This window comes from Cervus elaphus, chromosome 25 (assembly GCF_910594005.1).
Source record: "Cervus elaphus chromosome 25, mCerEla1.1, whole genome shotgun sequence".
Lineage (NCBI taxonomy): Eukaryota > Metazoa > Chordata > Mammalia > Artiodactyla > Cervidae > Cervus > Cervus elaphus.
In genome coordinates, this window is record NC_057839.1 from 6,422,661 (window position 1) to 6,450,358 (window position 27,698).

General features: G+C 38.6%; 1 protein-coding gene across 4 annotated transcripts in view; it reads left to right on the plus strand.

The window, feature by feature from the left end:
• Nucleotides 1-398: 398 nt before the first annotated feature.
• The window catches only part of RANBP17 (RAN binding protein 17), a 345,605-nt gene continuing 318,305 nt past the window's right edge, over nucleotides 399-27,698 (plus strand). For 3 of the 4 annotated variants that reach the window (XM_043887363.1, XM_043887361.1, XM_043887362.1), the window contains exons 1-4: nucleotides 400-545; nucleotides 15,598-15,744; nucleotides 19,183-19,273; nucleotides 27,220-27,386. In XM_043887363.1, the coding sequence (XP_043743298.1) occupies nucleotides 528-545; nucleotides 15,598-15,744; nucleotides 19,183-19,273; nucleotides 27,220-27,386 (423 nt within the window). In that variant the 5' untranslated portion in view covers nucleotides 400-527. Of the gene's footprint in view, nucleotides 546-15,597; nucleotides 15,745-19,182; nucleotides 19,274-27,219; nucleotides 27,387-27,698 lie in introns of all 4 variants that reach the window. The other variant, XM_043887360.1, reaches the window with a different exon arrangement.

Consider the following 27,698-nt stretch of genomic DNA (forward strand, 5'->3'; position numbering starts at 1 on the left):
TAACCAAAAGTTTAAAATCCTGAAACCTGGGTTCTGGGAGTCAGGGACCAAGGATAGCAGTTGACATTAACAAGTGAGTGTTAGGAGACAAGAAAACTTATGGAAATAGGGGCGTCAGAAGCCGGAGGCAATAGCTGCGCTCTAGGAGTTAGGGTCAAATAGAGTCTGTGGGAGACGTGGTCGGCACCCTCGGCCGGCAGTTGCGCGGAGGGGGTTGTGTTAAGGGGCAAAGGTCTGACATCACCACCCACCTGAGGCAGCGGCCGTTGAAACGTGAGCGCGGTGGGGGAGGGGGCAGTTTAGATTCCTGCCCCCGGTCCCCGCCCCGTCGGGCCCGCCCGCCCGCGCTCGCCCCACCCTGCCGGCCCCGCCCTGTCAGGAGCTTCGAACGCGACGGTCGCGAGGCTGAAGGGACGAGCGAGCGAGCGGCGCAGGGACCCCGCGGGCGGCTGGGGCTTTGGTGGCGCACGCCTACGCTCCCTCCCCTCGGGCGCTCGGGGCGCTGACCGGCGCCGCCTCCCGGGAAGATGGCGCTGCACTTCCAGGTCAGTGCGCTCTGCGCCGCGGATCCCCGCCCCGCCGCGCCGGGAATCCGGCGGGACGCTGGGGTCTGGAGACTGAGGGCCGAGTCCGGCGACGGAGGCCGCGGGGCCGCCGGCCGGTGCGTCGGAGCCCTGGACTCCGTTCCTGGCCAGGGACCAGGCACTGGTCTGGGCTGCCCACCCCAGGCCCGGGCCCGAGGAAGGGGCGGCCCGAGCTCGGGGATGGCGGGTGGAGGGGCAGGAGCTAGGCTGGAGGTCGCCTCTCGAGAGAGGTGCGGATGCTGAGGACCGGCCGCGCGGGAGCCCGCCCTCCCGGGTGCAGCCGCCCGGCGCGCACCGAGGTTCGGCGGCGCCCGAGCAGGTGGGAGCCCGGCAATACCGGGTCAGCCTTCCCGCCGCGTCTCCGGCCGCGGCTCCATCGTCAGCCTCCACACAGTTTGGAGGGAGCTCGGGAGGGGCCTGGGTCCGCCGAAGTAGCAGCTCTGCAGTTGGACTTGAATTGGCCAGAGCCGGCAGGGGCTCTGTTTGTGGGGAGTTGCGAAGGAGGGCTCTGCAGCAGCCTCATTGGAGGAGGAAACCGGGGCAGGACGCGCACTGGGAGCGCAGAAACGGTCAGGATGGGATGCGGGCTGGAGGAAGGCTCAAATATTCAGATATTCTCGGGCACTTTGGCACATGTATCCAGTTATTTATTCAACAAATATTGTAGAGCCTCCTCGGCACCCACCCCGGCGCCCCTCCACCCCCACCCCCGGGTCTCAAGCACTGTGCAGAGTTCTGAGATAAAGAATTACATCATCTTAGCATCCTTGCCCTCATGAAATTCACAGATAATTACAGTAAGTGTGAAAAATGATGTGATAGAATTAATCACAGGATATCATGGGAATATTGAAAGGGGCAGTCAATTCTGTGTGTGTGTTGGGAAGCAGCGAGGCAGAGGTGCTGTGCTTGTCAGGCAAGCTTTTTTGAGCTTCCGTTCATCCACTTATTAATTGAATTCCTACTTTGCTAGGTACTTAAGATAAAACTCTCTCAAAACTTTATGCTTTGTACAGTTAGGGAACTTGCAGTCTAGTGGATCTTGAAAGAACTGTAGGAGTTTCGCCGAGCAAAGAGAAAGGGAAGGGTAGAGGCAAAAGGACAGTGTGAGTCAAGTCAAAGAATTGTGGAAGAACATGGCCCACTGGGGTGGTTCAGTCTGACTGGACTTAGGTTCACATGAAAGGGAAGGGAGGAGGGGAGGCTGTGGAGGCAGATGACCTTGGAGAGAGAGGCAATTTCATAACATGGTGATAGTGTATCTAAGCGTCCCAACCCTTTGTAGACTTCTTTGGGCCCCCTGAGACTACAGTGATTCATTACTTAATTATCGATTCTTCCAAAGGGTCCTTTCTTTTCAACCATCCACTCTCCTATCAGGTAATTGACAGCTCAGGAGATAGTAAGCCCGACACATTGTTTTGATTCCTTGCCATTGCTAAGGGTCTCCAGGTCAAAATAATGTTATTTATTACCACTTTAGTAAAAATGCCCTTTGGGAAATCTTCACTGGCAGAATCTCACAGGGAGGGCTTTGGGATTGTAAATAGATAAACAGTTGTTCATAGTTCAGGTGTAAATCTTGAGGGCAATTAAAAACTAAGGTGGAAGTTTGGAATGGTTTCAGAATTGGAAAGATATGCGTAATAGTAAATCACCCAGTCTGGAAGATTTCTTCATACTTTAGGTAGTGGTGGAAAAATTAACTCCTAATGCCAGAACTACGCAAATTGGTTTCTTCAGAATCTATTTCACAGCAGCTCTGGGCAGCTTAAAGGTGGAGTTGGACAAATGAAAGACCTGACAGTTTGAGAGGCCTGAAAAAAGCTCTGAACCTTTTCAGTTTGAATTGTTTTCAGTATATGGATCATATTGTTACCCAGTTAACTCAAGGAACATTTATTACTAATGATAACTGGTACCTACCATTTGGAATTTTTCTATGCTTGTAGATTTTGAGTCGTACAACTAGCTTGAGAGGTGTATGTAAACAGTTGACTTGTTGTATCTGTTAGTTTTGCATCAGTGGATTCAACCAACTGTGGATTGAACATATTAGAGAAATAATTCCAGAAAGTTTCAAAAAATTTGAATTTGCCACACCCTGGCAACTATTTACATATAGTTTACATTGAATTTACAACTATTTATATAGCATTTATATTGTATTAGGTATGGGCTCCCCAGGTGGCGCAGTGGTAAAGAATCTGCCTGCCAATGCAGGAGGTGCAGGAGACACTGGGTTCAATCTCTGGATGGGGAAGGTTCCCTGGAGAAGGAAGTGGCAACCTACTCTAGTATTTGTTCTTGGAAAATCCCATGGACAGAGGTGCCTGGCAGGCTACAGTCTGCTGCTGCTAAGTCACTTCAGTCGTGTCCAACTCTGTGCAACCCCATAGACGGCAGCCCACCAGGCTCCCCCGTCCCTGGGATTCTCCAGGCAGGAACAGTGGAGTGGGTTGCCATTTCCTTCTCCAATGCATGAAAGTGAAAAGTGAAAGTGAAGTCGCTCAGTCGTGTCTGACTCTTAGCGACTTCATGGACTGCAGCCTACCAGGCTCCTCTGTCCATGGGATTTTTCCAGGCAAGAGTACTGGAGTGGGGTGCCATTGCCTTCTCCGGCAGGCTACAGTCTATGGGGTCACAAAGAGTCGGACATGACTGAGCAGCTGAGCACCCACACATGTGTATTAGGTATTAAAAGTATTATGAGATGATTTAAATTAATAGAGGTTATATGCATATAGTGTGCCATTTTATATAAGGAATGAGCATCTTTGGGTTTTGGTTATCTGCAGGGTGGCCTGGGACCAGTCCCCCTACTGTATGTGCATATATACATTTTATTCCTGAAGACACTGAGTCTTAGAACAATTGTGACTTGCCCAAGGCTACAGAACTAGAGTAACTATAATAATTCATAATTCCGTATTCTTTCATACCAATATCTTGCAGTCATCTACCCAACCAGGTAGTTAATAAAAAATTATGCCATTTTGGCATAATTGGATTTGTGTAAAGTGAGATTAGGTTACTATTTCACAATCTTTTTCAAATTTTGGCATACATAAAGAATGGTAATTGGGTGGTCCATTGACATAAACTACTCATAACTAAAAGCCTGGCTGCCTGAAGGGCAAGGGGATCAATATCCTAGATATTCCTATAATCCATTCAAGGCATGTGCATTCTGGTTAGGAAGTTGTGAGTTAGGGTACTCTGTCCCAAAGGAAGAAATGAATCTGGATTGTCTTAGAGGAGACAGTCCAGGTTAGTGGGCAAGGAAAAGAGGAAAGAGGTTTCTGGGATCAAGGAACAGGTAGGCACTTTAGATTTCACAGAGGAATCTTGGAAAGAATTAAGAGGTAACATTTGGGAAACCTTAGGAGGTGCAGTTGATCTTTTTAGCTTCCCAGAACCTGGGACTATAGTCAGCTTCTTAATACCCAGCCAGGCTACTGTACCTGATTTGATCTAGATGTGATTATTAACAATTAGAATCATGAGGAGAAAGGGGTTTGGCAAAGATGGTTCTGGGGTTGTGGAGTTGAATGGGAGAAACTATAGTCAAAAGACCAATGTGGTGTTTTATAGTTAACTGAAGAAATTATTTACAGTTTGTATAGATCTGCTATTTGCCAGGAGCTGGATCAAGCTTTCTCTTGTCCTTTCTATCTTAATCTTCATAATTATTTTGGAAGATGGTTTTGAAACCTGCAGTTTCAAAAGTGAGGTATAGAAAGGTTAGATAATTTGAGGTCACTTTAATAAGTATTTGGACAAATTCCAGGCTTCCACAATGATTGCAGAAGAAACCCCGAAAGAAATCCAGGGCACTGTAGGCCACAGTTGTAAAATACTGTTCTATTGGTCTACTGTCTATGAATATCATGTAGAGGTGTTGAGTCGGAGTCTTTATGTTAAAGGAATTGGTAGGACTTTATAATAAATTGTTACATACTTGGCATTAGCTAAACTGCAATGTTTGAGGGCACAGTTTGCAAGACTACCCTCACTACTGACGCCGCTTGCATATTTGGGAGTTTCTCAGTACCATTCTCAGGTTTGATAGTTTAACAGAAGGACTCACATAATTCACTGAAAGCTATCATACCCAAGTTTATTATTGGGAAAGTACACCTACTAAATTGATTGAAAGAGAGGTGCATAGGGCAGAATCTGGGAGCGTCCTGAAACAAAGCTTTTTGGTCCTCAGGACATGTTACTCTCCCATCATATATGTGTGGCAGTAAGCACTGAGGATTGCAAACCAGGGAAGCATAACCTGAGCTTTGAGTTCTGGAATTTTTGTTGGGGCTTCTTTACGTAGTTGTGATTTGTTGGGTGCCACTTGAGTGACCTAAGCATTTAGGTCAAATGAAACCATGCCATCTAAAGTCCCCACCCTAGAGCTGGTGGCTGGTGGCTGGTAAAGAATCTGCCTGTCAGTGCAGGAGATGCAGGTTGGATCCTGTGTGATGGATGTGATGGAGCATCTAAGCCAGTGTGCCACAGCTATTAAGCTGGTACACAAGAGCCCGGGAACTGCAACTACTCAGCGCATGTGCCACAACTGCTGAAGCCCAGGCACTACACCTACTGAAGCTGACTCCCCCTAGAGCCTGTGCTCTGCAACAAGAGAAGCTGCTGCAGTGAGAAGCCTGCCGGCTGCAACAGAGTAACCCCCGCTCTCTGCAGCTAGAGGAAGCCCACACATCAATGAAAACACCGCACAACCAGAAATAAATAAATAAAAAGGGAAAAAAAGTCCCCACCCTAAAACACCTTTGGTATTTTTGGTGTGGTCAGCCACTAATTTAAGACCGTGGAGTGTGGCCTCCTGCCCCTGCCCCCTAGTCTGAACAAAAATATTCCTATCATAAACATAGACTACCTCCCAGAATCTGAGGGCAAAGGCAAGACTTTTCTTTGGGCAAGACCAAACTCTTAACTATATAGGAGGGACTAAGGAGAAGGAAACGCAAAAGATAACATTAAGATTGTAAATCTAAATTCTGGTCTGTACCTCTGAAGCAAAGGGACTCTTAAGGTGAAAATCTGTGGGAAATATGTTCAATTCAGTTTCTGACATGTTGGGGCTGTTTTCAACATCTTCCTGGATTTCCAAGAAGAAGAAATTTATAGGTAAATATAAAGATGGTGAACAGACAAGGTTGAAAGAATGGACTAGGATATCATCTACAGGTTGATGATGACTAAAGTAAAAGGTCAGCCACTGTTTCCACTGTTTCCCCATCTATTTGCCATGAAGTGGTGGGACCAGATGCCATGATCTTAGTTTTCTTTTCTTTTTTTTTTTTTTAATCTTAGTTTTCTGAATGTTGAGCTTTAAGCCAACTTTTTCACTTTCCTCTTTCACTTTCATCAAGAGGCTCTTTAGTTCTTCACTTGCTGCCATAAGGGTGGTGTCATCTACATATCTGAGGTTATTGGGATTTCTTCTGGCAGTCTTGATTCCAACTTGTGCTTCATCCAGCCCAGCGTTTCTCATGATGTGCTCTGCATATAAGTTAAATAAGCAGGGTGACAGTATACAGCCTTGATGTACTCCTTTTCCTATTTTACTTACTTTTCCTATTCATGTTAGTCTGTTATTCCATGTCCAGTTCTAACTGTTGCTTCCTGACCTGCATACAGATTTCTCAAGAGGCAGGTCAGGTGGACTGGTATTCCCATCTCTTTAAGAATTTTCCACAGTTTATTGTGATCCACACAGTCAAAGGCTTTGGCATAGTCAATAAAGCCGAAGTAGATATTTTTCTGCTTTTGCTTTTCTGATGATCCAGCGGATGTTGGCAATTTGATCTCTGGTTCCTCTTCCTTTTCTGAAACCAGCTTGAACATTTGGAAGTTCACACTTCACGAATTGCTGAACCTGGCTTGGAGAATTTTGAGCATTACTTTACTAGTGTGTGAGATGAGTGCAATTGTGCGGTAGTTTGAACATTCTTTGGGATTGCCTTTCTTTGGGATTGGAATGAAAACTGACATTTTCCAGTCCTGTGGCCACTGCAGATGGTGACTGCAGCCATGAAATTAAAAAATGTTTACTCCTTGGAAGGAAAGTTATGACCAACCTAGACAGATATTAAAAGGCAGAGACATTACTTTGCCAACAAAGGTCCGTCTTGTCAAAGCTATGGTTTTTCCAGTGGTCATGTATGGATGTGAGAGTAGGACTATAAAGAAGGCTGAGCACTGAAGAATTGATGCTTTTGAACTGTGGTTTTGGAAAAGACTCTTGAGAGTCCCTTGGACTGCAAGGAGATCCAACCAGTCCATCCTAAAGGAGATCAGTCTTGAGTGTTCATTGGAAGGACTGATGTTGAAGCTGAATCTCTTAATACTTTGGCTAGCTGATGCGAAGAGCTGACTGATTCTGGGAAAGATTGAAGGCAGGAGGAGAAGGGGACGACAGAGGATGAGATGGTTGGATGGCATCACAGACTCAATGGATGTAAGTTTGGGTAAACTCTGGGAGTTGGTAATGGACAGGGAGGCCTGGCATGCTGTGGTCCATGGGGTTGTGAAGAGTCGGACACGACTGAGCGACTGAACTGAACTGAACTGAAAGTAAAAGGTGGTAAGATGGCAGGGTGTTGAGACATGTGGTTGGGGTCTATAGATTTGTATGTGGCTCAGAATTGACCATTTGCTCTATTTGAGCTATGTGTGTGTGTACACAGACACACAGACACACACACATATGTATTTGATTGCTCAGCCTCAGGGTTTTTTTTTTTCTTTTTTTGGTCTGTAAAATGGATATGCTAAAATACATAATTTACAGGAGTCTACTTTTTTGGATTGGTTTAAAAAATAGAAGATGGAAATACTTTTGTAAACTATAAAGCACTAAAACAAATATGATCCGATTCATTGTAGAAGGAGAAGTTCTAAGAGGCCCAGAAATAAGCCTTCAGGTGCTCAGGAAAAGTTAATAAAGGGAGAAAAAACAAAGAGTTTGTGGGAAGTGAGTAATTGTAAGATAAAGACACTTTATTAATGGCAGTTAAGAGGTTTAATTCCAGAAGGCAGAAAGATACAGGGAAGTAATTGAAAAGAATTTAAATTTAATTGCGGTGGGATTTTTGTAGTTCATCAATTTATTTTTTTATTATTAGGAGACATTTTTCTCTAGAACAAAAGAAAAAACCCTTCATTTTTTCAGCTTTCTTGAGGTTTTCTTGTTATTGTTTAGTGACTAAGTCGTGTCCAACTCTTTTGTGACTCCGTGGACTGTAACTCATCAGGCTCCTCTGTCCATGGGATTTCCCAGGCAAGAATACCATTTCCTTCTCCTTCTTGAAGTTTAATTGACAAATAATAAGTCACACATATTGGATGAATTTTGACATAGTGTATAACTGTGAAACCGTCACTGAAATCAAGATAATGAACATATCTATCACCCCCCAAGTTTCCTTGTACCTTTATAATCCCCCCTTGCTGCTTCCCTATCCTTCCCTATCCTCCCACTCTCTCCTCCCTCCCCAGCCTGAAATCACTGATCTGCTTTCTTTTACTATAGAATCATACAATATATACTCTGTTTTTTGTCTTGCTTATTTTACCTATTAATGGATATATGGTGAGAGTTACTGTATAGAAGTTGCGTTATCTAGGGGTAATTGTATGTCAGGTACAAAGGGCAGAAATGAGTCAAGAATAACTTGGAAGATCCTTATTTAGACTGTAGGCAGGATTATATCGTTGTCTCCTAGGCTATGGAAATTGGGTACTGTCCTTGTATGTTTGATAGTAAATCTATGGGAGGTAGGTGATGTCCAGTGCTACTTGTTATTTATTTATATGGGCTTCTAATGTTGATATGAAGCCCTGTAGAAAATTTAATAACTCAAACCAAATTTGTCAACACACTGAGAAGGGATCCATTTCTCTGAGGCATGCTTATGTTAACCATATTCTCAGACATCACTATAAAACTAAGATGCAGTTTATCGGTTCACCATGAAAAGTAAAGTCTCTCTTTATAGACAGAATCTCTGTGAAATCAAATGCTAATCAGAAGATTGCTTTGTCGCTCAGCGATCATCACATTGTGAGTTTAACTGAAATGTTCACATAATGCTTTTCCAACAGGGTAAGGATTTTTGTGTATGTATCCTTTTCTCTAAAAATGATTTCATATGCCAGGCATTTATTTAATTGTTATCATTACAGAGAAAGAATTAAGTTTTTTTTCCCCTTTGTTTCAGTCTTAGGAGAAAGTTCAAACTTTTACCTTTTTATCTTGCACTGCTCTTCAATGGTTAATAATTCAAAAGGCATTTGGGTTAAAAGGGTCATTGATAGCATTGTTGATATAAACAAGTCTGTGTTGGAGTTCTCTAAATCAATATAGCAAAAAGGGAAAAATTCCAGAACTTTTCCATATTTACTTAGATATCCTTGAATTGATTAATATTAATGTTTATGTTTCCTGGGGCTGTTGTGACAAATTACCACAAACTGTGTGAGTTAAAAAAATGAAAATTTATTCTTTTATAAGTATGGAAGCCAGAAGTCTGAAATTAATGTGTTGACAGGATTGGTCTCTTCTTGGAGCCCTTGAGGGAGAAACTGTTCCATACTTTGCCCCTATGTTCTGATAGCTGCTTGCAGTTCTTGGTGATCCTTGACTTGTAGATATATCACCCCAGTCTTTTCCTCATCCTTCCTAAGACCTATTTACTTGTGTCTCTGCACCTCAAATGTCCCTATCTCTTTTATGAATGACTGGATTTAGAGCCTGCCCTCAATCCCTCGGTTTGATCTCATCCCTCCATCCTTAATTTAAGGATTTACAAAGACCTTATTTCCAAATATTTCAAAGGTATTGGGGGTTAGGACTTGAATATATCTTTTAAGAGGATACGGTTCTATCCATTACAATACTATTATTAGGTAATACTAGTAATAAACAACTAATCTTTATAGGGTGTAAAGTGCGCTAGAAGTTATGTGGCCCTAGCTCATTTAATCCTCCCAGCAAACCTATGAGGTATATGCTATTGTTAGCCTCAGTTATTGCTGGCTTTTGTTTTTCAGTAGTTAGATTTTGTCACTATTTCTGGCTTCATTTTTTTTACACTCAGAGTCTATTTCTTCAGAGACTATACCTATTGATGTATAGTTGAATGCATGATAGCAGGATCAGTTTATCATTAAATTATTCTGGTTATTATCAGCTCGAAAATTCAGCCCTTAAAATTTATTAGATGAAGGAAAATACTCTGAGGTTGATCATGAGTCACAAGAGGGAAAATGGTAGCTTTTTTCATTTTTATGTTTCTTACCCTTGGAGGAAACATGAGAATTCATATGTGTTCATGAACCATACGTTTTCTACACATTTTAATGTTATAAACAGTATGTAGTAGCACTATTAGGGCTTGTTGGGACAATCCAGATAGAGGAAATGTTTAAAATGTGGTTCATTTGAGGTCCTTTGTCTTTATCCTTTTGAAACCTTTCTTTTGTACTTTTATTTTCACTATAGCAAAAAATTCTTAGTGTGGGATGTTGCGCTCTGGCCTAGGATAAAGAAGTGGAAAATGCCGTAAAGAAACAAGGAGTGACAACTGTAAAGAATAAAGGGAGTTAGGGGAGGTTTCATTTCAGTATCTCTTATGCATTCCTCTTTGTTGTTGTTTAGTCACTAAGTTGTATCTGACTCCATGACCCCATGGACTGCAGCACACCAGGCTTCTCTGTCCTTCACCATCTCCTGGAATTTGCACAAACTCATGTTCACTGAGTTGGTGATGCTATTCAACTTCCTCATTCTCTGTAGCCCTCTTCTGTTCTTATTTGGCAAAGGTATACGCATCTGAGGGAATGCTTAGACTAGTGTAGCTGTAAGACTGCCTCATAAAAATTCATTTTAATCCAGAAAGGATTAAAAAAATGGCATTACTTATGAATATCCCATTACTTTCATATGCCTACCTGACATTAAAATCTGTGCCAAGTTTTTTTGACCTCCAAAGAATAATTCTCTTAAGTTCAAACTGAAGTAGTTTTAGTAAGATGCCTTTAGCAAAAATTCTCTAAAGCTGAGAGGAATACTGAACTCATTTAAAAATTTTTCTTTCAGATTTTATCCATGTATCCTGTATCTTCTGATGAGATTGTACTTATAAATGAATGAATGATTACAGAATGAATTGTTCATTTTTATTTTTAAAATTTACTTGTTTATCCTCATCTATATTTTTATACAATTTTTAAAGGTTAAAGTTATTACAAAATGTTGACTATGTTGCCTCTGTTTTACAATATATCGTAGCCTGTCTTACTCCCAGTAGTTTGTACCTCCTACTCCCCAAGCTCTATACTGCCTCTTCCCACCCTCCCTCCACAGGTAACCACAAGTTTGTTTTCTGTATCTGTGAATCTGTTTCTTTTTTTGTTATATTAACTAGTTTGTTGTGTTTTTTAGATTCTGCACATATAAGTGGTATCATACACTATTTGTCTTCCTCTCCTCTGACTTATTTCACTTAGCATAATGCCCTCCAAGGGGGCTTCCCTGATAGCTCAGTTGGTAAAGAATCCACCTGCAATGCAGGAGACCCAGTTCAATTCCTGGGTTGGGAAGATCTGCTGGGGAAGGGATAGGCTACTGACTCCAGTGTTCTTGGGCTTCCCTTGTAGCTCAGCTGGTAAAGAATCTGCCTGCAATGTGGGAGACCTGGGTTCGATCCCTGGGTTAGGAAGATCCCATGGAGAAGGGATAGGCTACCCACTCCAGTATTCTGGCCTGGAGAATTCCAGGGACTATAGTCCATGGGGTCGCAAAGAGTCAGACATGACTGAGCGACTTTCAATGCCTTCCAAGTCCATCCATGTTGCTGTAAATGGCAAAATTTCATTCTTTTTTATGGTTGAGATATTCTGGTGGTATGGCAAACCACTTCAGTATTCTTGCCTTGAGAATCCCATGAACAGTATGAAAAGGCAAAAAGATATGCCACTGAAAGATGGCCCCCAGGTCAGTAGGTGCCCAATATGCTACTGGAGAAGAGTGGAAAAATAATTCCAGAAAGAATGGAGAGATGGAGCCAAAGCAAAAACAGCACCCAGTTGTGGATGTGACTGGTGATGACAAAAGTAAAGTCTGACGCTGTAAAGAACAGTATTGCATAGGAACCTGGAACGTTAGGTCCATGAATCAAGGTAAATTGGAAGTCAAACAGGAGATGATGGCAAGAGTAAACATCGACATTTTAGGAATGAGTGAACTAAAGTGAACTGGAATGGGCAAATTTAACTCCGATGACCATTATATCTACTACTGTGGGCAAGAATCCCTTAGGAGAAATGGAGTAGCCCTCATAGTCAACAAAAGAGTCCGAAATGCAGTACTTGGGTGCAATCTCAAAAATGACAGAATGATCTCTCTTCATTTCCAAGGCAAACCATTCAATATCACAGTGATCCAAGTCTGTACCCCAACCAGTAATGCTGAAGAAGCTGAAGTTGAACGGTTCTATGAAGACCTACAAGACCTAGAACTAACACCCAAAAAACATGTCTTCTAGTTATAGGGGACTGGAAGGCAAAAGTAGAAAGTTAAGAGATACTTGGAATAACAGGCAAATTTGGCTTTGGAGTACAAAATGAAGCAGGGCAAAGGGTAATAGAGTTTTGCTAAGAGAATGCACTGGTCATAGCAAACACCCTCTTCCAACAACACAAGAGAAGACTCTACACATGGACATCACCAGATGGTCGATACCAACATCAGACTGATTATATTCTTTGTAGCCAAAAATGGAGAAGCTCTATACAGTCAGCAAAAACAAGACTGGGAGCTGACTATTATGGCTCAGATCATGAACTCCTTATTGCAAACTTCAGGCTTGAATTGAAGATAGTAGGAAAAACCACTAGACCATTCAGATATGATCTAAATCAAATCCCATATGATTATACAGTGGAAGTGACAAATTCCAGAGACTAGATCTGATAGACAGAGTGCCTGAAGAACTGTGGACAGAGGTTTGTGACATTATACAGAAGGCAGGGATCAAGACCATTCCCAAGAAAAAGAAATGCAAAAAGGCAAAATGGTTGTCTGAAGGAGGCCTTACAAATAGCTGAGAAAAGAAGAGAAGCTAGAGGCAAAGGAGAAAAGGAAAGATATACCCATTTGAATGCAGAGTTCCAAAGAATAGCAAGGAGAGATAAGAAAGCCTTCCTTGGTGATCAGTGCAGAGAAGTAGAGGAAAACAATAGAATGGGAAAGACTAGAGATCTCGTCAAGAAAATTAGAGATACCAAGGGAACATTTCATGGAAAGATATGCACAATGAAGGACCGAAACGGTATGGACCTAACAGAAGCAGAAGATATTAAGAAGAGGTGGCAAGAATACACAGAAGAACTGTACAAAAAAGATCTTCATGACCCAGATAATCACAATGATGTGTTCACTCACCAGGAGCCAGACATTTTGGAATGCGAAGTCAAGTGGGCCTTTGGTCATTACTATGACCAAAACTAGTGGAGGTGATGGATTCCAGCTGAGCTATTTCAAATCCTAAAAGATGATGCTGTGAAAACACTGCACTCAATATGCCAGCAAATTTGGAAAACTCAGCAGTGGCCAGGACTGGAAAAGGTCAGTTTTCATTCTAATCCCTAAGAAAGGCAATCCCAAAGAATGCTCAAAGTACCGCGTGATTGCCCTCATCTCACACGCTAGCAAAGTAATGCTCAAAATTCTCCAAGCCAGGCTTCAACAATACATGAACCGTGAACTTCCAGATGTTCAAGCTGGATTTAGAAAAGGCAGAGGAACCATAGATCAAATTGCCAACATACTTTGGATCATCAAAAAAGCAAGAGTTCCAAAAAAAATCTACTTCTGCTTTATTGACTATGCCACCGCCTTTGACCGTGTGCATCACAACAAATGGAAAATTCTTCAAGAGATGGGAATACCAAACCACCTGACCTTCCTCCTGAGAAATCTGTGTGCAGGTCAAGAAGCAACAGAACTGGACATGGAACAACAGACTGGTTCCAAATCAGGAATGGATACGTCAAAGCTGTATGTTGTCACCCTGCTTATTTAACTTCTACGCAGAGTGCATCATGCAAAATGCTGGGCTGGATGAAGCACAAGCTGGAATCAAGATTGGCAGGAGAAGTATCAATAACCTCAGATATGCAGATGACACCACTGTTATGGCAGAAAATGAAGAGGAACTAAAGAGCCTCTTTTTGAAGGTGAAAGAGGAGAGTGAGAAATCTGACTTAAAACCCAACATTCAGAAAACTAAGATCATGGCTTCTGGTCTCATCACTTCATGGCTAGTAGATGGGGAAACAGTGGAAACAATGACTGTTTATTTTTGGGGCCTCCAAAATCACTGCAGATGGTAACTTCAGCCATGAAATTAAAAGACACTTACTTGTTGGAGGGAAAGTTATGACCAACCTAGACAGCATATTAAAAAGCAGAGACATTACTTTGCCAACAAAGGTCCGTCTAGTCAAAGCTATGGTTCTTCCAGTGTCGTGTATCGATGTGAGAGCTGGACTATAAAGAAAGCTGAGTGCTGAAGAATTGATGGTTTTGAACTGTGGTGATGGAGAAGACTCTTGAGAGTGCCTTGGACAGCAAGGAGATCCAACCAGTCTATCCTAAAGGAAATCAATCCTGAATATTCATTGGAAAGACTGATGTTGAAGCTGAAACTCCACAAGACTGGCCACCTGATGCAAAGAACTAACTCATTGGAAAAGACTCTGATACTGGGAAAGTTTGAAGGTGGGAGCAAAAGGGGATGACAGAGGATGAGATGGTTGGATGGCATCACCAACTTGATGGACATGAGTTTGAGCAAGCTCCAGGAGTTGGTGATGGACAGGGAGGCCTGGCGTGCTGCAGTCCATGGGGTTGCCTGGAGTCGGACACAACTGAGCAACTGAAGTGATGCATGTGTTTGTGTGTATACCACATCTTTCGATTCATTCATCTGTTGGTGAACACTTAGGTTTATTCCATATCTTGGCACATGTAAATCATTCTGTGAACATTGCAGTGCATGTAGCTTTTCAAATTAGTGTTTTTAGGTTTTTTTTGATATATATCCTGGTTTTCTGCTGGGTCATATGGTTCTATTTTAGTTTTTTTAGGAAGCTCCCTACTGTTACCAAAGTGGCCACACTACTTTACATTCCCACAGACAATGTATGAGGGTTACCTTTTCTTCACATTTTTGCCAATATTTGTTATTTGTGTTCTTTCTGATGCTAAGCACAATGAATGATTCCTTGTGTCTGTATCATAGAATCTGCAACATGATAGCTGGCTATAAGTAACATGAGGTTAAGTCATAGTTCCTGAGAATCATGCCAGGGTTCACCTGCAGCGCTGTGAGTCATTAGTTTAGAAGACCCACATCAGTGTATATTTATATCTTTTTAATATTGATGGAACCGTTGACATTGTTACAGTCTGAAAAAGGATGTAAACTGACATAATGTGTGCAACTTGCACATGATAGTTCCCCTCACCCGTCTCTTTACCTTCATTCGGCATCTCCTCCTTGCTGTCTGTTTACCAGTCGTACTGATCTTCCAATGCCTTGAGATGATTACGCTCTATTCTGGACCCCAGGAAATGCTGTTTCTTTGTCTGGACTGTTTTCTGTTTCATATGACTGGTCCTTTCTGGTCACTGTAGATGTTACCACTTTAGGCATACCTTTTTAAACTCCTTGGATTAGGCACGTCCCCTTCTTTCTGTACTTCTTTTCCATCACAGAACTATCAGTTTTAATTTAAGTAATTTAGAGCTAGGAGATTTGCCTTTTTTTTTGTTCAACACTGTAACCCCTAGTAAGTAGAAGTAGCTCAATGAGCATTTATTGACTTGATGAGTACATGCATGATATTTGCATCTCTTGTGTTCTGTGATTAACATATTTATCGTTTTTCCACTCAAGTAAAATGCTAATTTTTTTTTCTTCTCAAGAGTTTGGCTGAATTGGAAGCATTGTGTACTCATCTCTACATAGGGACTGATCTTACACAAAGAATAGAGGCTGAGAAAGCACTCCTGGAACTTATTGACAGCCCAGAATGTCTCAGCAAGTGTCAACTTTTATTAGAACAAGGAACAGTAAGTATTTGATAATAGCAATTAACAATGAAAGATCGGTAGGTATATGTCAGTGTTAATCAATGCATGTAGGTTACCAGTGTAGGTTAACTGTAAGTATTACCACGTGTCTTTTTGCTATGGTTTATTTGACTGTCAAAGAATTGGAATGCCTAGAAAGAAAACTTAGGAAAGATCCCAGGAGGTAGAAATAACATGAATTGAAATACTTTCTTGATTCCTCTTGGCCCCCTTTTAAGTCTTCTATCAGTGGAAAAAGTTATATTTTAAAAAGTTGGAATTAAAAAAGTCTAGGTGGAAGAAGCAGATTGTAGTTAACTCTGAAATGTGAAGGAATGATTCAGAGGAATGCTCTTGCCTTCCTGTCTTGTAGAGTTTCATAGCCATTCATTCAGCATCATTTAGCAAATATTTAATTGTAAAAGCAGGCACCGTACTACCTACTTGCTTTATTTACACACATTAAAGTAACTCATAGTTTATCTGAGAAGGCATATGTTTAAATAAAGAGCTGTGGAATGATATGGTAAGCACTAAAGTGAGAGGTTGTAGAGCAGAGGTTGAAAAAAGCAGACTTTTTCTGTAAAGGGCCAGATTGTAAATATTTTAGTCTTTGTGGACCAAGATGAAAAACCAAGGATGTTTTGTAAATGTGCCTATCAGAAGAGAGAAAAAAATTTCCATGAAGTTTTATTGATGAAATTTAAAATAATTATAATTGAGTACAGTTTTTTGTAGTGTAAGTCTACTGATGAAAAGAATTGAATTATTCTTTTAGGGATAACGTTTTTGCTTAATTGAAGTTCAGAGTTGGTATTTCCTGTCATTAGCATTGACTGCAAATGTCCATATGTTAATACGTATTTGTAAAGAGATTTTACAAATTTCAGTTTTAAAAATGTCTTCACACAGATAGGTACTACCGTGTATTGATATCAGTTTATGAGCATATGATTTTAATTAAGCATATTCATCACTTAGATGGCATGTATAAAACTGCATTAAAATTTCTCTTGATATTTGCCTTTTAGGATGTGATTATATTCTAGATTAATCACTTCCAGTTGAAGGTTAGGTGAAGGTGCCTGAATTGCTCAGTTAAATGGATTTTGAAATTTCCTTTGCACTTATATCAAGGCCTGAAAACATAGTTTGAGCTCAGAAAATATACTCAGGAATAGAGATTTGGCTACTTTTTTTTTAACATTTGACAGTATGGAAAATGTGTAAAACAGCTTGATATTATTTGTGATTTAATCAGTGTTAGTTGTTATTGGAATGACTTTATTACATTTTAAGTTTAATATTAGTACTAAGCAGTATTTGCCTTATACAATTTTGTAACGTTAGGTGGAATTTATTAAGAGACTTTTTATCAAGTTTGCAGCAAAAACTAATTTCAAAAGCCATTTAATGTTTAACAATAGTGGATTAAGATGGTTCTTCTCATTCAGAAAAATTTCAGTCTTATTCCTGAGCCCCTCCAGAAAAAATTGCAATAAGACTTTACCACTGCCAGGCTACTGAACTAGTAGTATGGTAGGGCAAGTCAGAATTTTAAGCTTCTGTTTCTGATAGAAATTGTCAGAACTGAAGATGAATTCATGAAAGTGATTTAAAATCCACTGTTAATACCATTGATTCATTAACACATGATAGATTCGGATATTTACTACAGAGTGTCTACTGATGAATAATAAGATGAATAACCAGACTCTAGACTCTTATGTTTTTACAAGCTTTGTAAATTTGTCCAACTAAGCCTTTTCTGTTCCATATATTTTACCGCTGCTTGTGACACATTTAGCAACCACTTTAGGTTACAGATTAGTATTTTCTCAGCTTCTTTGAAAATACTCTGCCCAGTAGTTTCATGCAGAGTCTTCATGAAGATTAATTCTTTAGTCACTTCAAACTTAGCATTGGGTTCTGGAATAAGCAGATCATATTGATAACAGTGTGAGCTATATGTGTTGATAACATCTGTTAACTCATAAAGAACTAAGGAGAGCCTCCAAATCTTTCACCTGGTTTGAAATTGAATTTTGATGTTGCTCTGTTGTTTTTAACTGTCCAGGCCCTATTCTCATTGACAGGCAAGTAGTCTGAAATTCATTTTTTCTGCATGTGTAACTTTGGCTACTGAAAATAATGGTGATTTAATTAGTTCTTTGTTGGTAAGTGGCTTTTCCTACTTGGCTAACAAGTAAGCCATTTCAAAACCTAACTTTGGTTGTAGTCTTTATTTTTTTGTGGAAAAATTTCAGTGTTATATATATTGTTTAACATTTTCTCCTTTGTCTGACTTAATTCCCTGTGAGTTCGGATTATTGGCAGGAGTACCTAGTCTGATACTGTCAGCATATATTTTATTCTTTTAGGACAGCTATAGTGCCAGTGCATAAAAAGCACGTTGCTTTGCTGTCTCATTCAATAACAAAATAATCCACATTTCGCTGTGCCTTAAAAGTTAGACATTTGAAGTCTACTCCTATCTTTTCTTGTTTTGATATGACAGATATGTGCTGGTGATAATAAAAGGTACATGTCATGGTGATACTCATGGTACTTTATGTGCTGTGAGAGTTAGTAAGTACATCATGGAAGTTTATAGTGCATTGAGCAGTAGGAGGCAACGAGTGCCATATACTGTTTTAACTATTTGACTCTGTTGTCATAGTCTGAAAGCAGACATAGACAACATGTAAATGAGTGAGTGTGGCTATGTTCTATTGAGTTTTGTTTATGGACATTGAAATTTAGATTTCATGTAATTTTCACATGTCACGAAATAGTATTAATATTATTATTATTATTTTTTGCCAACTGTTTAAAATAGTAAAAACCATTCGTAGCTCATGGGCCTTGCAAGAACAGACAGGATTTGATCCACAGGCCTTAGTTAGCTGAACTCTGGTCTAGAGAATAAAAAAGAAAGGACTTTACAAGAGATTGCTGGGGGTATAGTGAATAACTGAACAGGATTTTGAAGGCTTGAGCATGCTATTAAGACAATTAGTGGCCAGAGTGAATACAGCCAGTATGGATCTGAAGGAGAGGAGAGGTCAGGGTAGGAAAGACGTTGAAAGGAACTGTAAGAGGGCTGTTGTGGACAGAGGATAGTGAAGAGAAGAACCAGATGAATTTGAAGAGATAATCAGAGGCCGGATCTTGCAGTACTGTGTAGACATGATATGTGTATTTTGTTTGAACTTGCTCATTATCATTTTTTTTCCCCTCTAAACTGCTTGCTCTTTGCAAAGGCTTCCTCAACTACCCTTATGAGGGATTTTTTGCTTGTGTGTGCATGTATGTCTGTGTATATCTTATCCCTTGTAGGTCTGCCAATTTGGAAGACCAGAAAAATAGCCAATATTGCTTAGGAAAAGCTCCTATCATAGTATATGATAATAATAAATAAAATGTATTTCTTTACAGACATCCTATGCTCAACTCCTCGCAGCAACTTGTCTTTCAAAACTTGTTAGCCGAGTCAGTCCTTTGCCAGTTGAACAGAGAATAGATATCAGTAAGTGGTTTATTATGCTTTTTTAAATCAAATTGCACTTTAAAAATAACTGTTCTTTTAAATATACTCAACTGTTAACAAACTTGCAAGTTATTTTGTCATTTTTAAAGATGAGTGGTCAAGTCTCCTTTACATATGTGGTGATGAATGATGATGTGTAATACAAAAATGTGGCATCAAAAAAGCATCTGTTTAGTTTGATAATAAATAATAAGAAGTAGCATTTTATTGTCTATACCAGGGGCCCCAAATCCCTGGACTGCAGATCCGCACTGATTCTCAACCTGTTAGGAATCCAGTCACACAGCAGGAGGTGAATGGCAGACAAGCAAGCAAAGCTTCATCTGCCGCTCCCCACTTGCATTACTGCCTGAACCATCCCTCTCACCACCAACACACCATAGAAGAATTGTCTTCCATGAAACTGGTCCCTGGTGACAGAAGGTGGGGACCAATCGTCTGTACCATATACTAAGATTTGCACTATCTCATTTTATTTACAGAACTTCTGAGATGGGCACTATTGTTATCCTCATTTTATAAATGAGGAAATTACATTTGATAGGCTCTATAATGTACTTGCCAAGATCACACAGCTAGAAGAAATAGAGCTGATTCAAACTTGCACAGTTTGTATGGAGTCCATGCTCTTAGCGATTGTCTTAACTTCATATACGACTAGATGATGGGAAAAGTCTACTCTCTATTCTCAGAATACTATATCAAAATCTTGTGGGATGCATATAAAATTGAAAGTAGTTTCCTTCTTTCTAGGAAAATAGTGTGTTTAGGGATGAACAGTGCTTGAAACTTAGTATAGTTGGAAAATTGATTCTATGATATACCAATATGTTTTTCAAAGGTAAGATATTAATAAGATTTTAAGTGTGTGTTGTGTTTTGTATGGACAAAGCTCCAATAGTTGAGGTATGGGGTGTTTTTTTGGTTATCTTTTTCACATTGGAAGTAGACTGTTGACTCATTCTACTGTCCAGCCTCAAGGTTCACATGGTTCATGTTTGTGTAACAGAAAAATTAAAGTATAGTATTATGTATGATGGTTCTTTTAAGCTCAGTTTTTGAATGCTCAAATCCCACAATAATTCCTCATTTGTCTTATATGTTTGATATTTCTTTAAGTACCTAAGAATAGAGGGGAACTTCTTCAACTTGATAAGGAACATCTACCAAAAAAATGTATGGGCTGAAGAATATCTAGAGGAGAGTTTATCTATTCTGTCATGGACTTGTGTGCTTAAGAAAGCAAAAGAGAAATCTACAGTTTAAAAAATAAGTCAAATGTTATAAACCTGTCATAACGTGATTTTGTTCAACTTTGCACACATACACAAACATATTTTAGGTAGACTTTTTTTTTTGGAGCACTTTTAGCTTCACAGAAAAATTGAGCAAAAAGTACAGATAATTCCTGTATACGCCTCTGGTCCTGTACATGTATAGCCTTCCTCAGTTTTCACACCCACCATTATTAGCATCCTGCACCAGAGTGGGTACCTTTGTTACAGCTGATTAACCTACACTGATACATCATTATCACCCAAACTCTGTAGTTTACATTAGAGTTCAGTGTTGGTGTTGTTGGTGTTGTATAGTCTGTGGGGTTGGATAAATGTATAAATGACACATATCCTCCATTACTGTATTGTATACAATATTTTACTACCCTAAAACGCCTGTGTTCCAACTATTCATCTCCCTTCCCTCTAATTCCTGGCAACTACTGATCTTTTTATTCTTTCCGCAGGTTTGCCTTTTTCAGAATGTCATATAGTTGAAATTGTGTGTGTAACCTTTTCAGATTAGCTTCTTTTACTTAGTAATATGCATTTAAGGTTCTCCATGTTTTCTCATGGCTTAGTAAATCATTGCTTTTTAATGCTGACTGACATGTCATTGTCTGAATGCACCATGCGTTTGTCTGTTCACATACCACAGTTTATCAGTTCACCTATTGAAGGATACCTTGATTTCTTCCAAGCTTTGGCAATTATGAATAATTATGAATAAAGCTGCTATAAAGCAGGTTTTTATGTGTATATAAGTTCTCACCTCATTTGGGTAGATACTAAGGAGAGTGCTGGATTGTATGTATGGTAAGAGTATGTTTAGATTTGTGAGAAATCGCCAAACTGTGATCCAAAGGGGCTGTGCCAGTTTTGCATTCTTACTAGCAGTGAGAATTCCGTTCTCCCACATGGTTGCCAACATTTGGTGTTTTCAGTGTTGTGGATTTTGACCATTCTTATATGGTTTGATAATAACGTGTCATGTTGAACATCTTTTCATATGCTTATTTGTCATCTGTATATTTTCTTTGATGAGGTGTCTAAGTCTTTTGCCTGTTTTTAAGTCAGGTTGCTTTCTTATTGTTGAGTTCCAAGAGTTCCTTGTATATTTTTGTAAATAGTCCTTTATCAGGTCTTTTGCAAAGATTTTCCCCATTTGTGGGTTATCTTCTCATTCCTTTGGTCAGAAGCTTTTGATTTTAATGAAGTCCACATTATCAATTATTTTTTAATGTTATTTGTAAAATGTCATCACTAAACCTGAGGTCACCTATATTTTATTCCTTTTATCTTTTAGGAATTTTTATAGTTCTGCATTTTACATTCAGAGTTGTGAGCCATTTTTAATTAATTTTTGTGAAAAGTGAAGGTTTTGTGTTTAGATTTTTTTTTTTTTTTGCGTGTGGAGGTCCATTTCTGCCACCATTTGTTGAGAAGACTATCTTTACTCCATATTATCACCTTTGCTCCTTTGTCAAAGGTCAGATGAATGTATTTATGTGGGTCTATTTCTGAGTTCTCTCTTTTGCTCCATTGATCTGTTTGTTCTTTCACGAGTACCACACAGTCTTGATTACTGTAGCTTTATAAAAATAAGTCTTAAAGTTAGGTAGTGTCAGACCTCCAACTTTGTTTTTCTCCTTTAGTATTGTGTTGGCTCTTCTGGGTCTTTTGCCTCTCCGTATAAACGTTAGAATCAATTTGTCAATATCCAGATTGCTTGGATTTTTATTGGAATTGCAATTGAATCTATAGATCAGTTTGGGAAGAACTGACATCTTGACAGCATTGAGTCTTCCTATTCGTGAACATGGGATATCTCTTCATTTATTTAGTTCTTTGATTTTATTCATCAGCTGTGGTTTTTTCTATAGATGTTCATTATCAAGTTGAAAACGTTCCCCCTCTGTTCCCGTTGTTTCCTGAAAGTTTTTTTTTTTTTAATCATCAATGGCTGTTGGATTTTTTAAAAATCTTTTTTATATTTGTTATGATCATGTGATTTTTCTTCTTTAGCCCATTGATATGATGGATTACATTAATTGATTTTCAATTGTTGAACAATGCTTGCATACCTAGGCTACATGCCACTTAATTATTGACTCAATTTAATAGATATGGGCCTATCAGATTGTTTCTTTCACTTATATTTTTTAAGTGGATACTTAAAAGTGTACTCATTAAAAATGAGTGTACTCAAAAGAAATTTGGAGAAAAGTAGAAACCTATAATGCAGTTTCAAGCAACAAATGATGTGTTTCCTTTATGAGTTTCTTGGGTTTGACTTAACTACTCTTGCTTCCTCAAGTAGATTAGAATGTTATGACCTGTCTGACATGTGTAGTAGAATAATTGGCATATTAGTTAAAATGGAAAATGTGAAGGTTGACTCAAAGTCACATTGCCTTTCTTATATCAAGTCCAGAATTTTCACTCTTTCATGATATGGTCCTAGACTACATATTTCCTTGTTTCCCAGCATTAACTCTGTTGCCTATTCTCTGTGTTCAGGACACTGTTTTCTGCCTTTATTAGTATAATTTACAATGTCTTACTGTTGCCCATCAATTAAAATACTGTTTCCTCTCAGCTTGGCAACAAAGTCCTTTCATGAGCTTGAAACTGGTAGATCATCCTCATAGTCTTATATCTTCATTGGTATTAGCTTCTTAGTTGTACCAGAGGTATTTTTCCCATACTGTGTTATTTCTGCCTTGGTGCCTTTTCTTGCATTTTCTCTAGCCTGGAATGTTATCCTTTTAATCTTGTATTCAAATAGAAGTGTGAAAGTATTAGTCCCTCAGTCATGTCTGACTCTTTGTGATCGCTTCCGCAGGGGATCTTCCTGACCCAGGGATTGAACCCAAGTTTCCTGCACTGTAGGCAGATTCTTTACCATCTAAACCACCAGGGAAGCCTCCTCCAAAAGTGTTAGTTGCTCATTCGTGTCTAACTCTTTGCGACGCCATAGACTTCTCTGTCAATGGATCTCTCCAGGCAATAATCCTGGAGTGGGTAACCATTCCCTTCTCCGGAGGATCTTCCCAACCTGGGGATAGAACCTGTGTCTCCTGCCTGGCAGGCATGTTCTTTACCATCTGAGCCATCAGGTCAATCCTTAAATAAGAGTGTAGCTTAAGTTTAATTACCTATATAAATCAATCAGTTTTCCTTCCCTTTCTCTATCCTTTATTCAATCCCTCCCTCTCTCTTTTCTTCCTTGCTAACTTCCGTTCAAACAGCTTTATTGAAGTATAATTTACATATCACAAAATTTACTTGTTTTAAGTGTACAATTTTTTATTTTTGGTAAATTTACAGATTTGTGTAAACATTTCCATCATACCCCCAAAATGCCCATGCTCATTGACAGCCCTGCTCCCATACCATCAACCTCTAAGATGTTTTCTGCCTGTATAATGTTCACCTTTTGTGGATATTTCATTTAAATAAAATCTTACCATGTGTAGTTTTTTTACATATGATTTCTTTCACTTAGCAAAATGTTTTTGAGGTTCATCCATGTTGTAGCATGTGTTGATATTTCATTTTTAATTATAGAATAATATTCCCTTGTATAGATATGTGATGTCTTGTTATCATTTCACCACTTGATGGGCATTTGGGTATTTTTTGCTTTTTTGACCACAATGAGTAATGCTACCATGAACAATTGACACACAAGTTTTTGAGTGAACATATGTTTTCATTTCTCTTGAGTAGATACCTGGGAGTGAAATTGCTGGGTCATAGGTAACTTTATTCTTAACTTTTAAAGAAACTGCACTACTGTGTTTCAAAGTGTCTGTACCATTTTGTGTTTTTACCAGCCATGTGTGAAGATTGCCGTTTTCCCACATTTTCACCTCCTAAATCTTATCTTGATCTTCTCTTGATAGTTTCTTTCTGTATGTATTCTCTCTCAAAATATTTCTTAAGCTAGCTCTTGAGCTCAAATTTTTGTGTTCACAGCATCTAGATTTGTTTCTCGTAAAGCATTTGGAGTTAATATTGGGGTATTTATATTCTCTTTACCTTTTCCCTTAAATAACATGCTAGCCTTTTGGACCAAAGTCCAAAGAGATTTTGAGTCTCAAAATCCAAAGCCTCAAGAGATTGAGTCGTTCCCCTTTCTTTTGTGATCTTTTTGTGTGTTTTCTAATAGACTTTATGGCATGTTTTTTACTTGACTTCAATTAATCAGTCAAAAAGTATTTCATGTTAAATTTCTATAATGTGTAACACTGAAAGTATCAGCCAAATGATCACAAAGTTTGGACTACAAGTTTGGACTTAGTAGAGTATTTTTTTGTAATTAATTAATTTATTTTAATTGGAGTGTAATTACTTTACAATTTTGTGGTGGTTTTTGCCATACACTGACATGAATCTGCACGGGTGTACACGTGTATATGAATTGGCTGGTGTTTGAAAACAACAAACAAACAGAAACTCAAACCAAAACAGCCTGGCCTCCGTGACAGTTGTTTACCTCTTTGACGTTCATATTTGTTGCTAAGAAATAGAGTAATAATAGCAATATCTTCACATTGTTGTGAGAGCTACATAAAGCTTTTTTCAGCACTTTTAATTTCTAACTTGTTTCATAAATGCTAAGTATTGTTGTTGTTATCATATGGGCATTCAACATGCAAAGAGCCTCTAGTGCATAGCTTTTCAACTTTCTATTAACTTTTGTCTGGGAATTTTTCCAGCTGTTTATTTCATTCTCCCATGTGTATTACTGAACATTTCATTTTCTTCTTGGTATGACTTTTCGTTATTATCTTCGGCTGCTCCTGATGAGATTGCTGTTGTTTTGCTTGTTATCATTGGCACTTGCTTATTAAACTGGAATACTATTATAAATCATGTATTGGGTTGGCCAAAAAGTTCATTCAGTTAGTTATTTAGTATAGTTCTTGGTGATAATGAAAAATGTATCTTTTATTTTTACTTAAAACCAAACTTTTGTCTGAACCAATAATAAGCATAACATGAGAATATGTAAAACATTCAACCAACATAACAGAATTAGAGTCTATTAAATGTCTTTTTTTTTGCCTTAGGTAGTAAACGTATTAGCTAGTATCTTTTCCCAAGGTTTTTGGGAGTGGTACTTGTTGATACCTACCTTAAATGTGAAACTTGGTTTGTCTCCCATTTGGTTGTTTTATTATTTTTGAAATTACCTTGCTAGTGGTTACTGCTACTAACATATGGATTCCTCATGTCCCTTCCAGGTTAAAATTTTTCAGGATATTAAAAATAATAGAAGTAAATGAATCTATTTTCTTTTATATTCAGGTGGCAGTATCATTTTCTTAAGTTTCATCATAGAAATAAAAAATTATATTTAATGAAGTTTAAAAGAGCCATATTATTTTAATCCATAGGAGAAACCTCTTAATGCTAGGAAAATCTGTCTTTTAATCTAATTTGTGTAAGTGTATAATTTTAATGTTAATAAAAATTAAGGTTGAAATGTGCCAGTCGTGAGAACTTTTCTTTTTTATGTCACGATTCTCATCATAATTATCAAGAACAGCTGTTGAAAGTGTTCTCAAATTTTGGAGTTGTTTCCATTAAAGCTACTTTTAGTTAAATAGTGAAGTATTTACTTTTTCTTCACTCTTTTCCCAAATTATGTGCTGGCCTTTGAGGCCAAAGAAGAAATGGAATCTTTTCCTTTTATAACATTTTTTCTTCTATTTTTCTGTTTGACTTTATGGCCTATTTTTGCCTCAGTTACTCCTCCATCATCGCTGGAATTTGCTACCTACTATTAATTATTTTGGTGTATAAACTTTATTCTACGCTTTATTATTCTGTTCATACATTCTTTAACTTATATACTTATTTTATTGCATTATTTTATTTGTACGTTTTCTACCACTTAAACAGCCAGATAGTGTGTAGTCACTTTTGCTATAACATGACATACGTATTCCTAAAAGTGACTGCCGTGTGGTGTTATATAATAAAAACCACTGAGCTTGTTAGAGAAATGGGGTTATAGAAATAAAATTGAGACCTTTTGTCAGTGACACATAAAAAAGGATAGAAATCAAAAGGCATAGTAGAGTTTACACATGTTAAATGACTAAGAAATACTGAATAGTAGAATAAAAATGGGGTTTTATCTTGAAGAAGACTGAAGTTTGTGGAAGTGGGCTTCCAAAGAAATTTGTGAGCTATTACAAAGTGGTAGAAGAAAGGTGATCTGAAATAGGATGGAAAATTATAAAATCAAGAGGGATGAGTGAGTCTGGTAACACACGAGATGAACTGAGATAGCTAGTAGATACATACATTTTGAGTATGGCTTGGTTTATTTGACTTGGTTGCAATCTTTTGTATTCACCTAGTGTTTTTTTTCTTTTCCTAAATGAAATTATGCAAAAACAAAAGTGACATCTGCATTATACTCATACTGTCCCCTAATATATCAATTGAATTGAAACAAATTTGCTTTATACAGATAAGCCTTATAGGAAAACTGACTATGTGAGTAAGTACATATTTTGGAGAAAGGGATTAACTTTTTGTCAAAGAATAGGTCATCACTGCCTGTTTTTAGATGATTCATAAGATGTTACTGAAAAGTCCAAATGGTGATAGAATTTTTTTTTTTTACAGGAAACTACATTCTTAATTATGTGGCATCACAGCCCAAGCTGGCTCCCTTTGTTATCCAAGCTTTAATTCAAGTCATTGCTAAAATCACTAAATCAGGGTGGTTTGAAGTTCAGAAAGACCAATTTGTTTTCAGAGAAATTATTGCTGATGTGAAGACGTTTCTTCAGGTAAGAAGGCATTATTACATTATAAGAACATCAGTGATTCTTGTTTGTTTGGAAAACTGCTTTTCTTAAAGCTGTATAGTTTGTTTTGTGGCTACTAGAACAATATTAATTATGATTTATTATTTATCCTCTGGAGCCTATATTTTTTATTGCCAGGAAAAGAGGATCATGTCGTATTAACTTCCAAACCTGAAGAAAGCAAATTAAAATGTTTTGTAGTTTCAAAAATACATGTTGTCATTTCTAAGTGTGTGAGTCTGTGTATTCCATATATGTAAGCATGTATATTTTCATGTATTTTATCTAACTTAA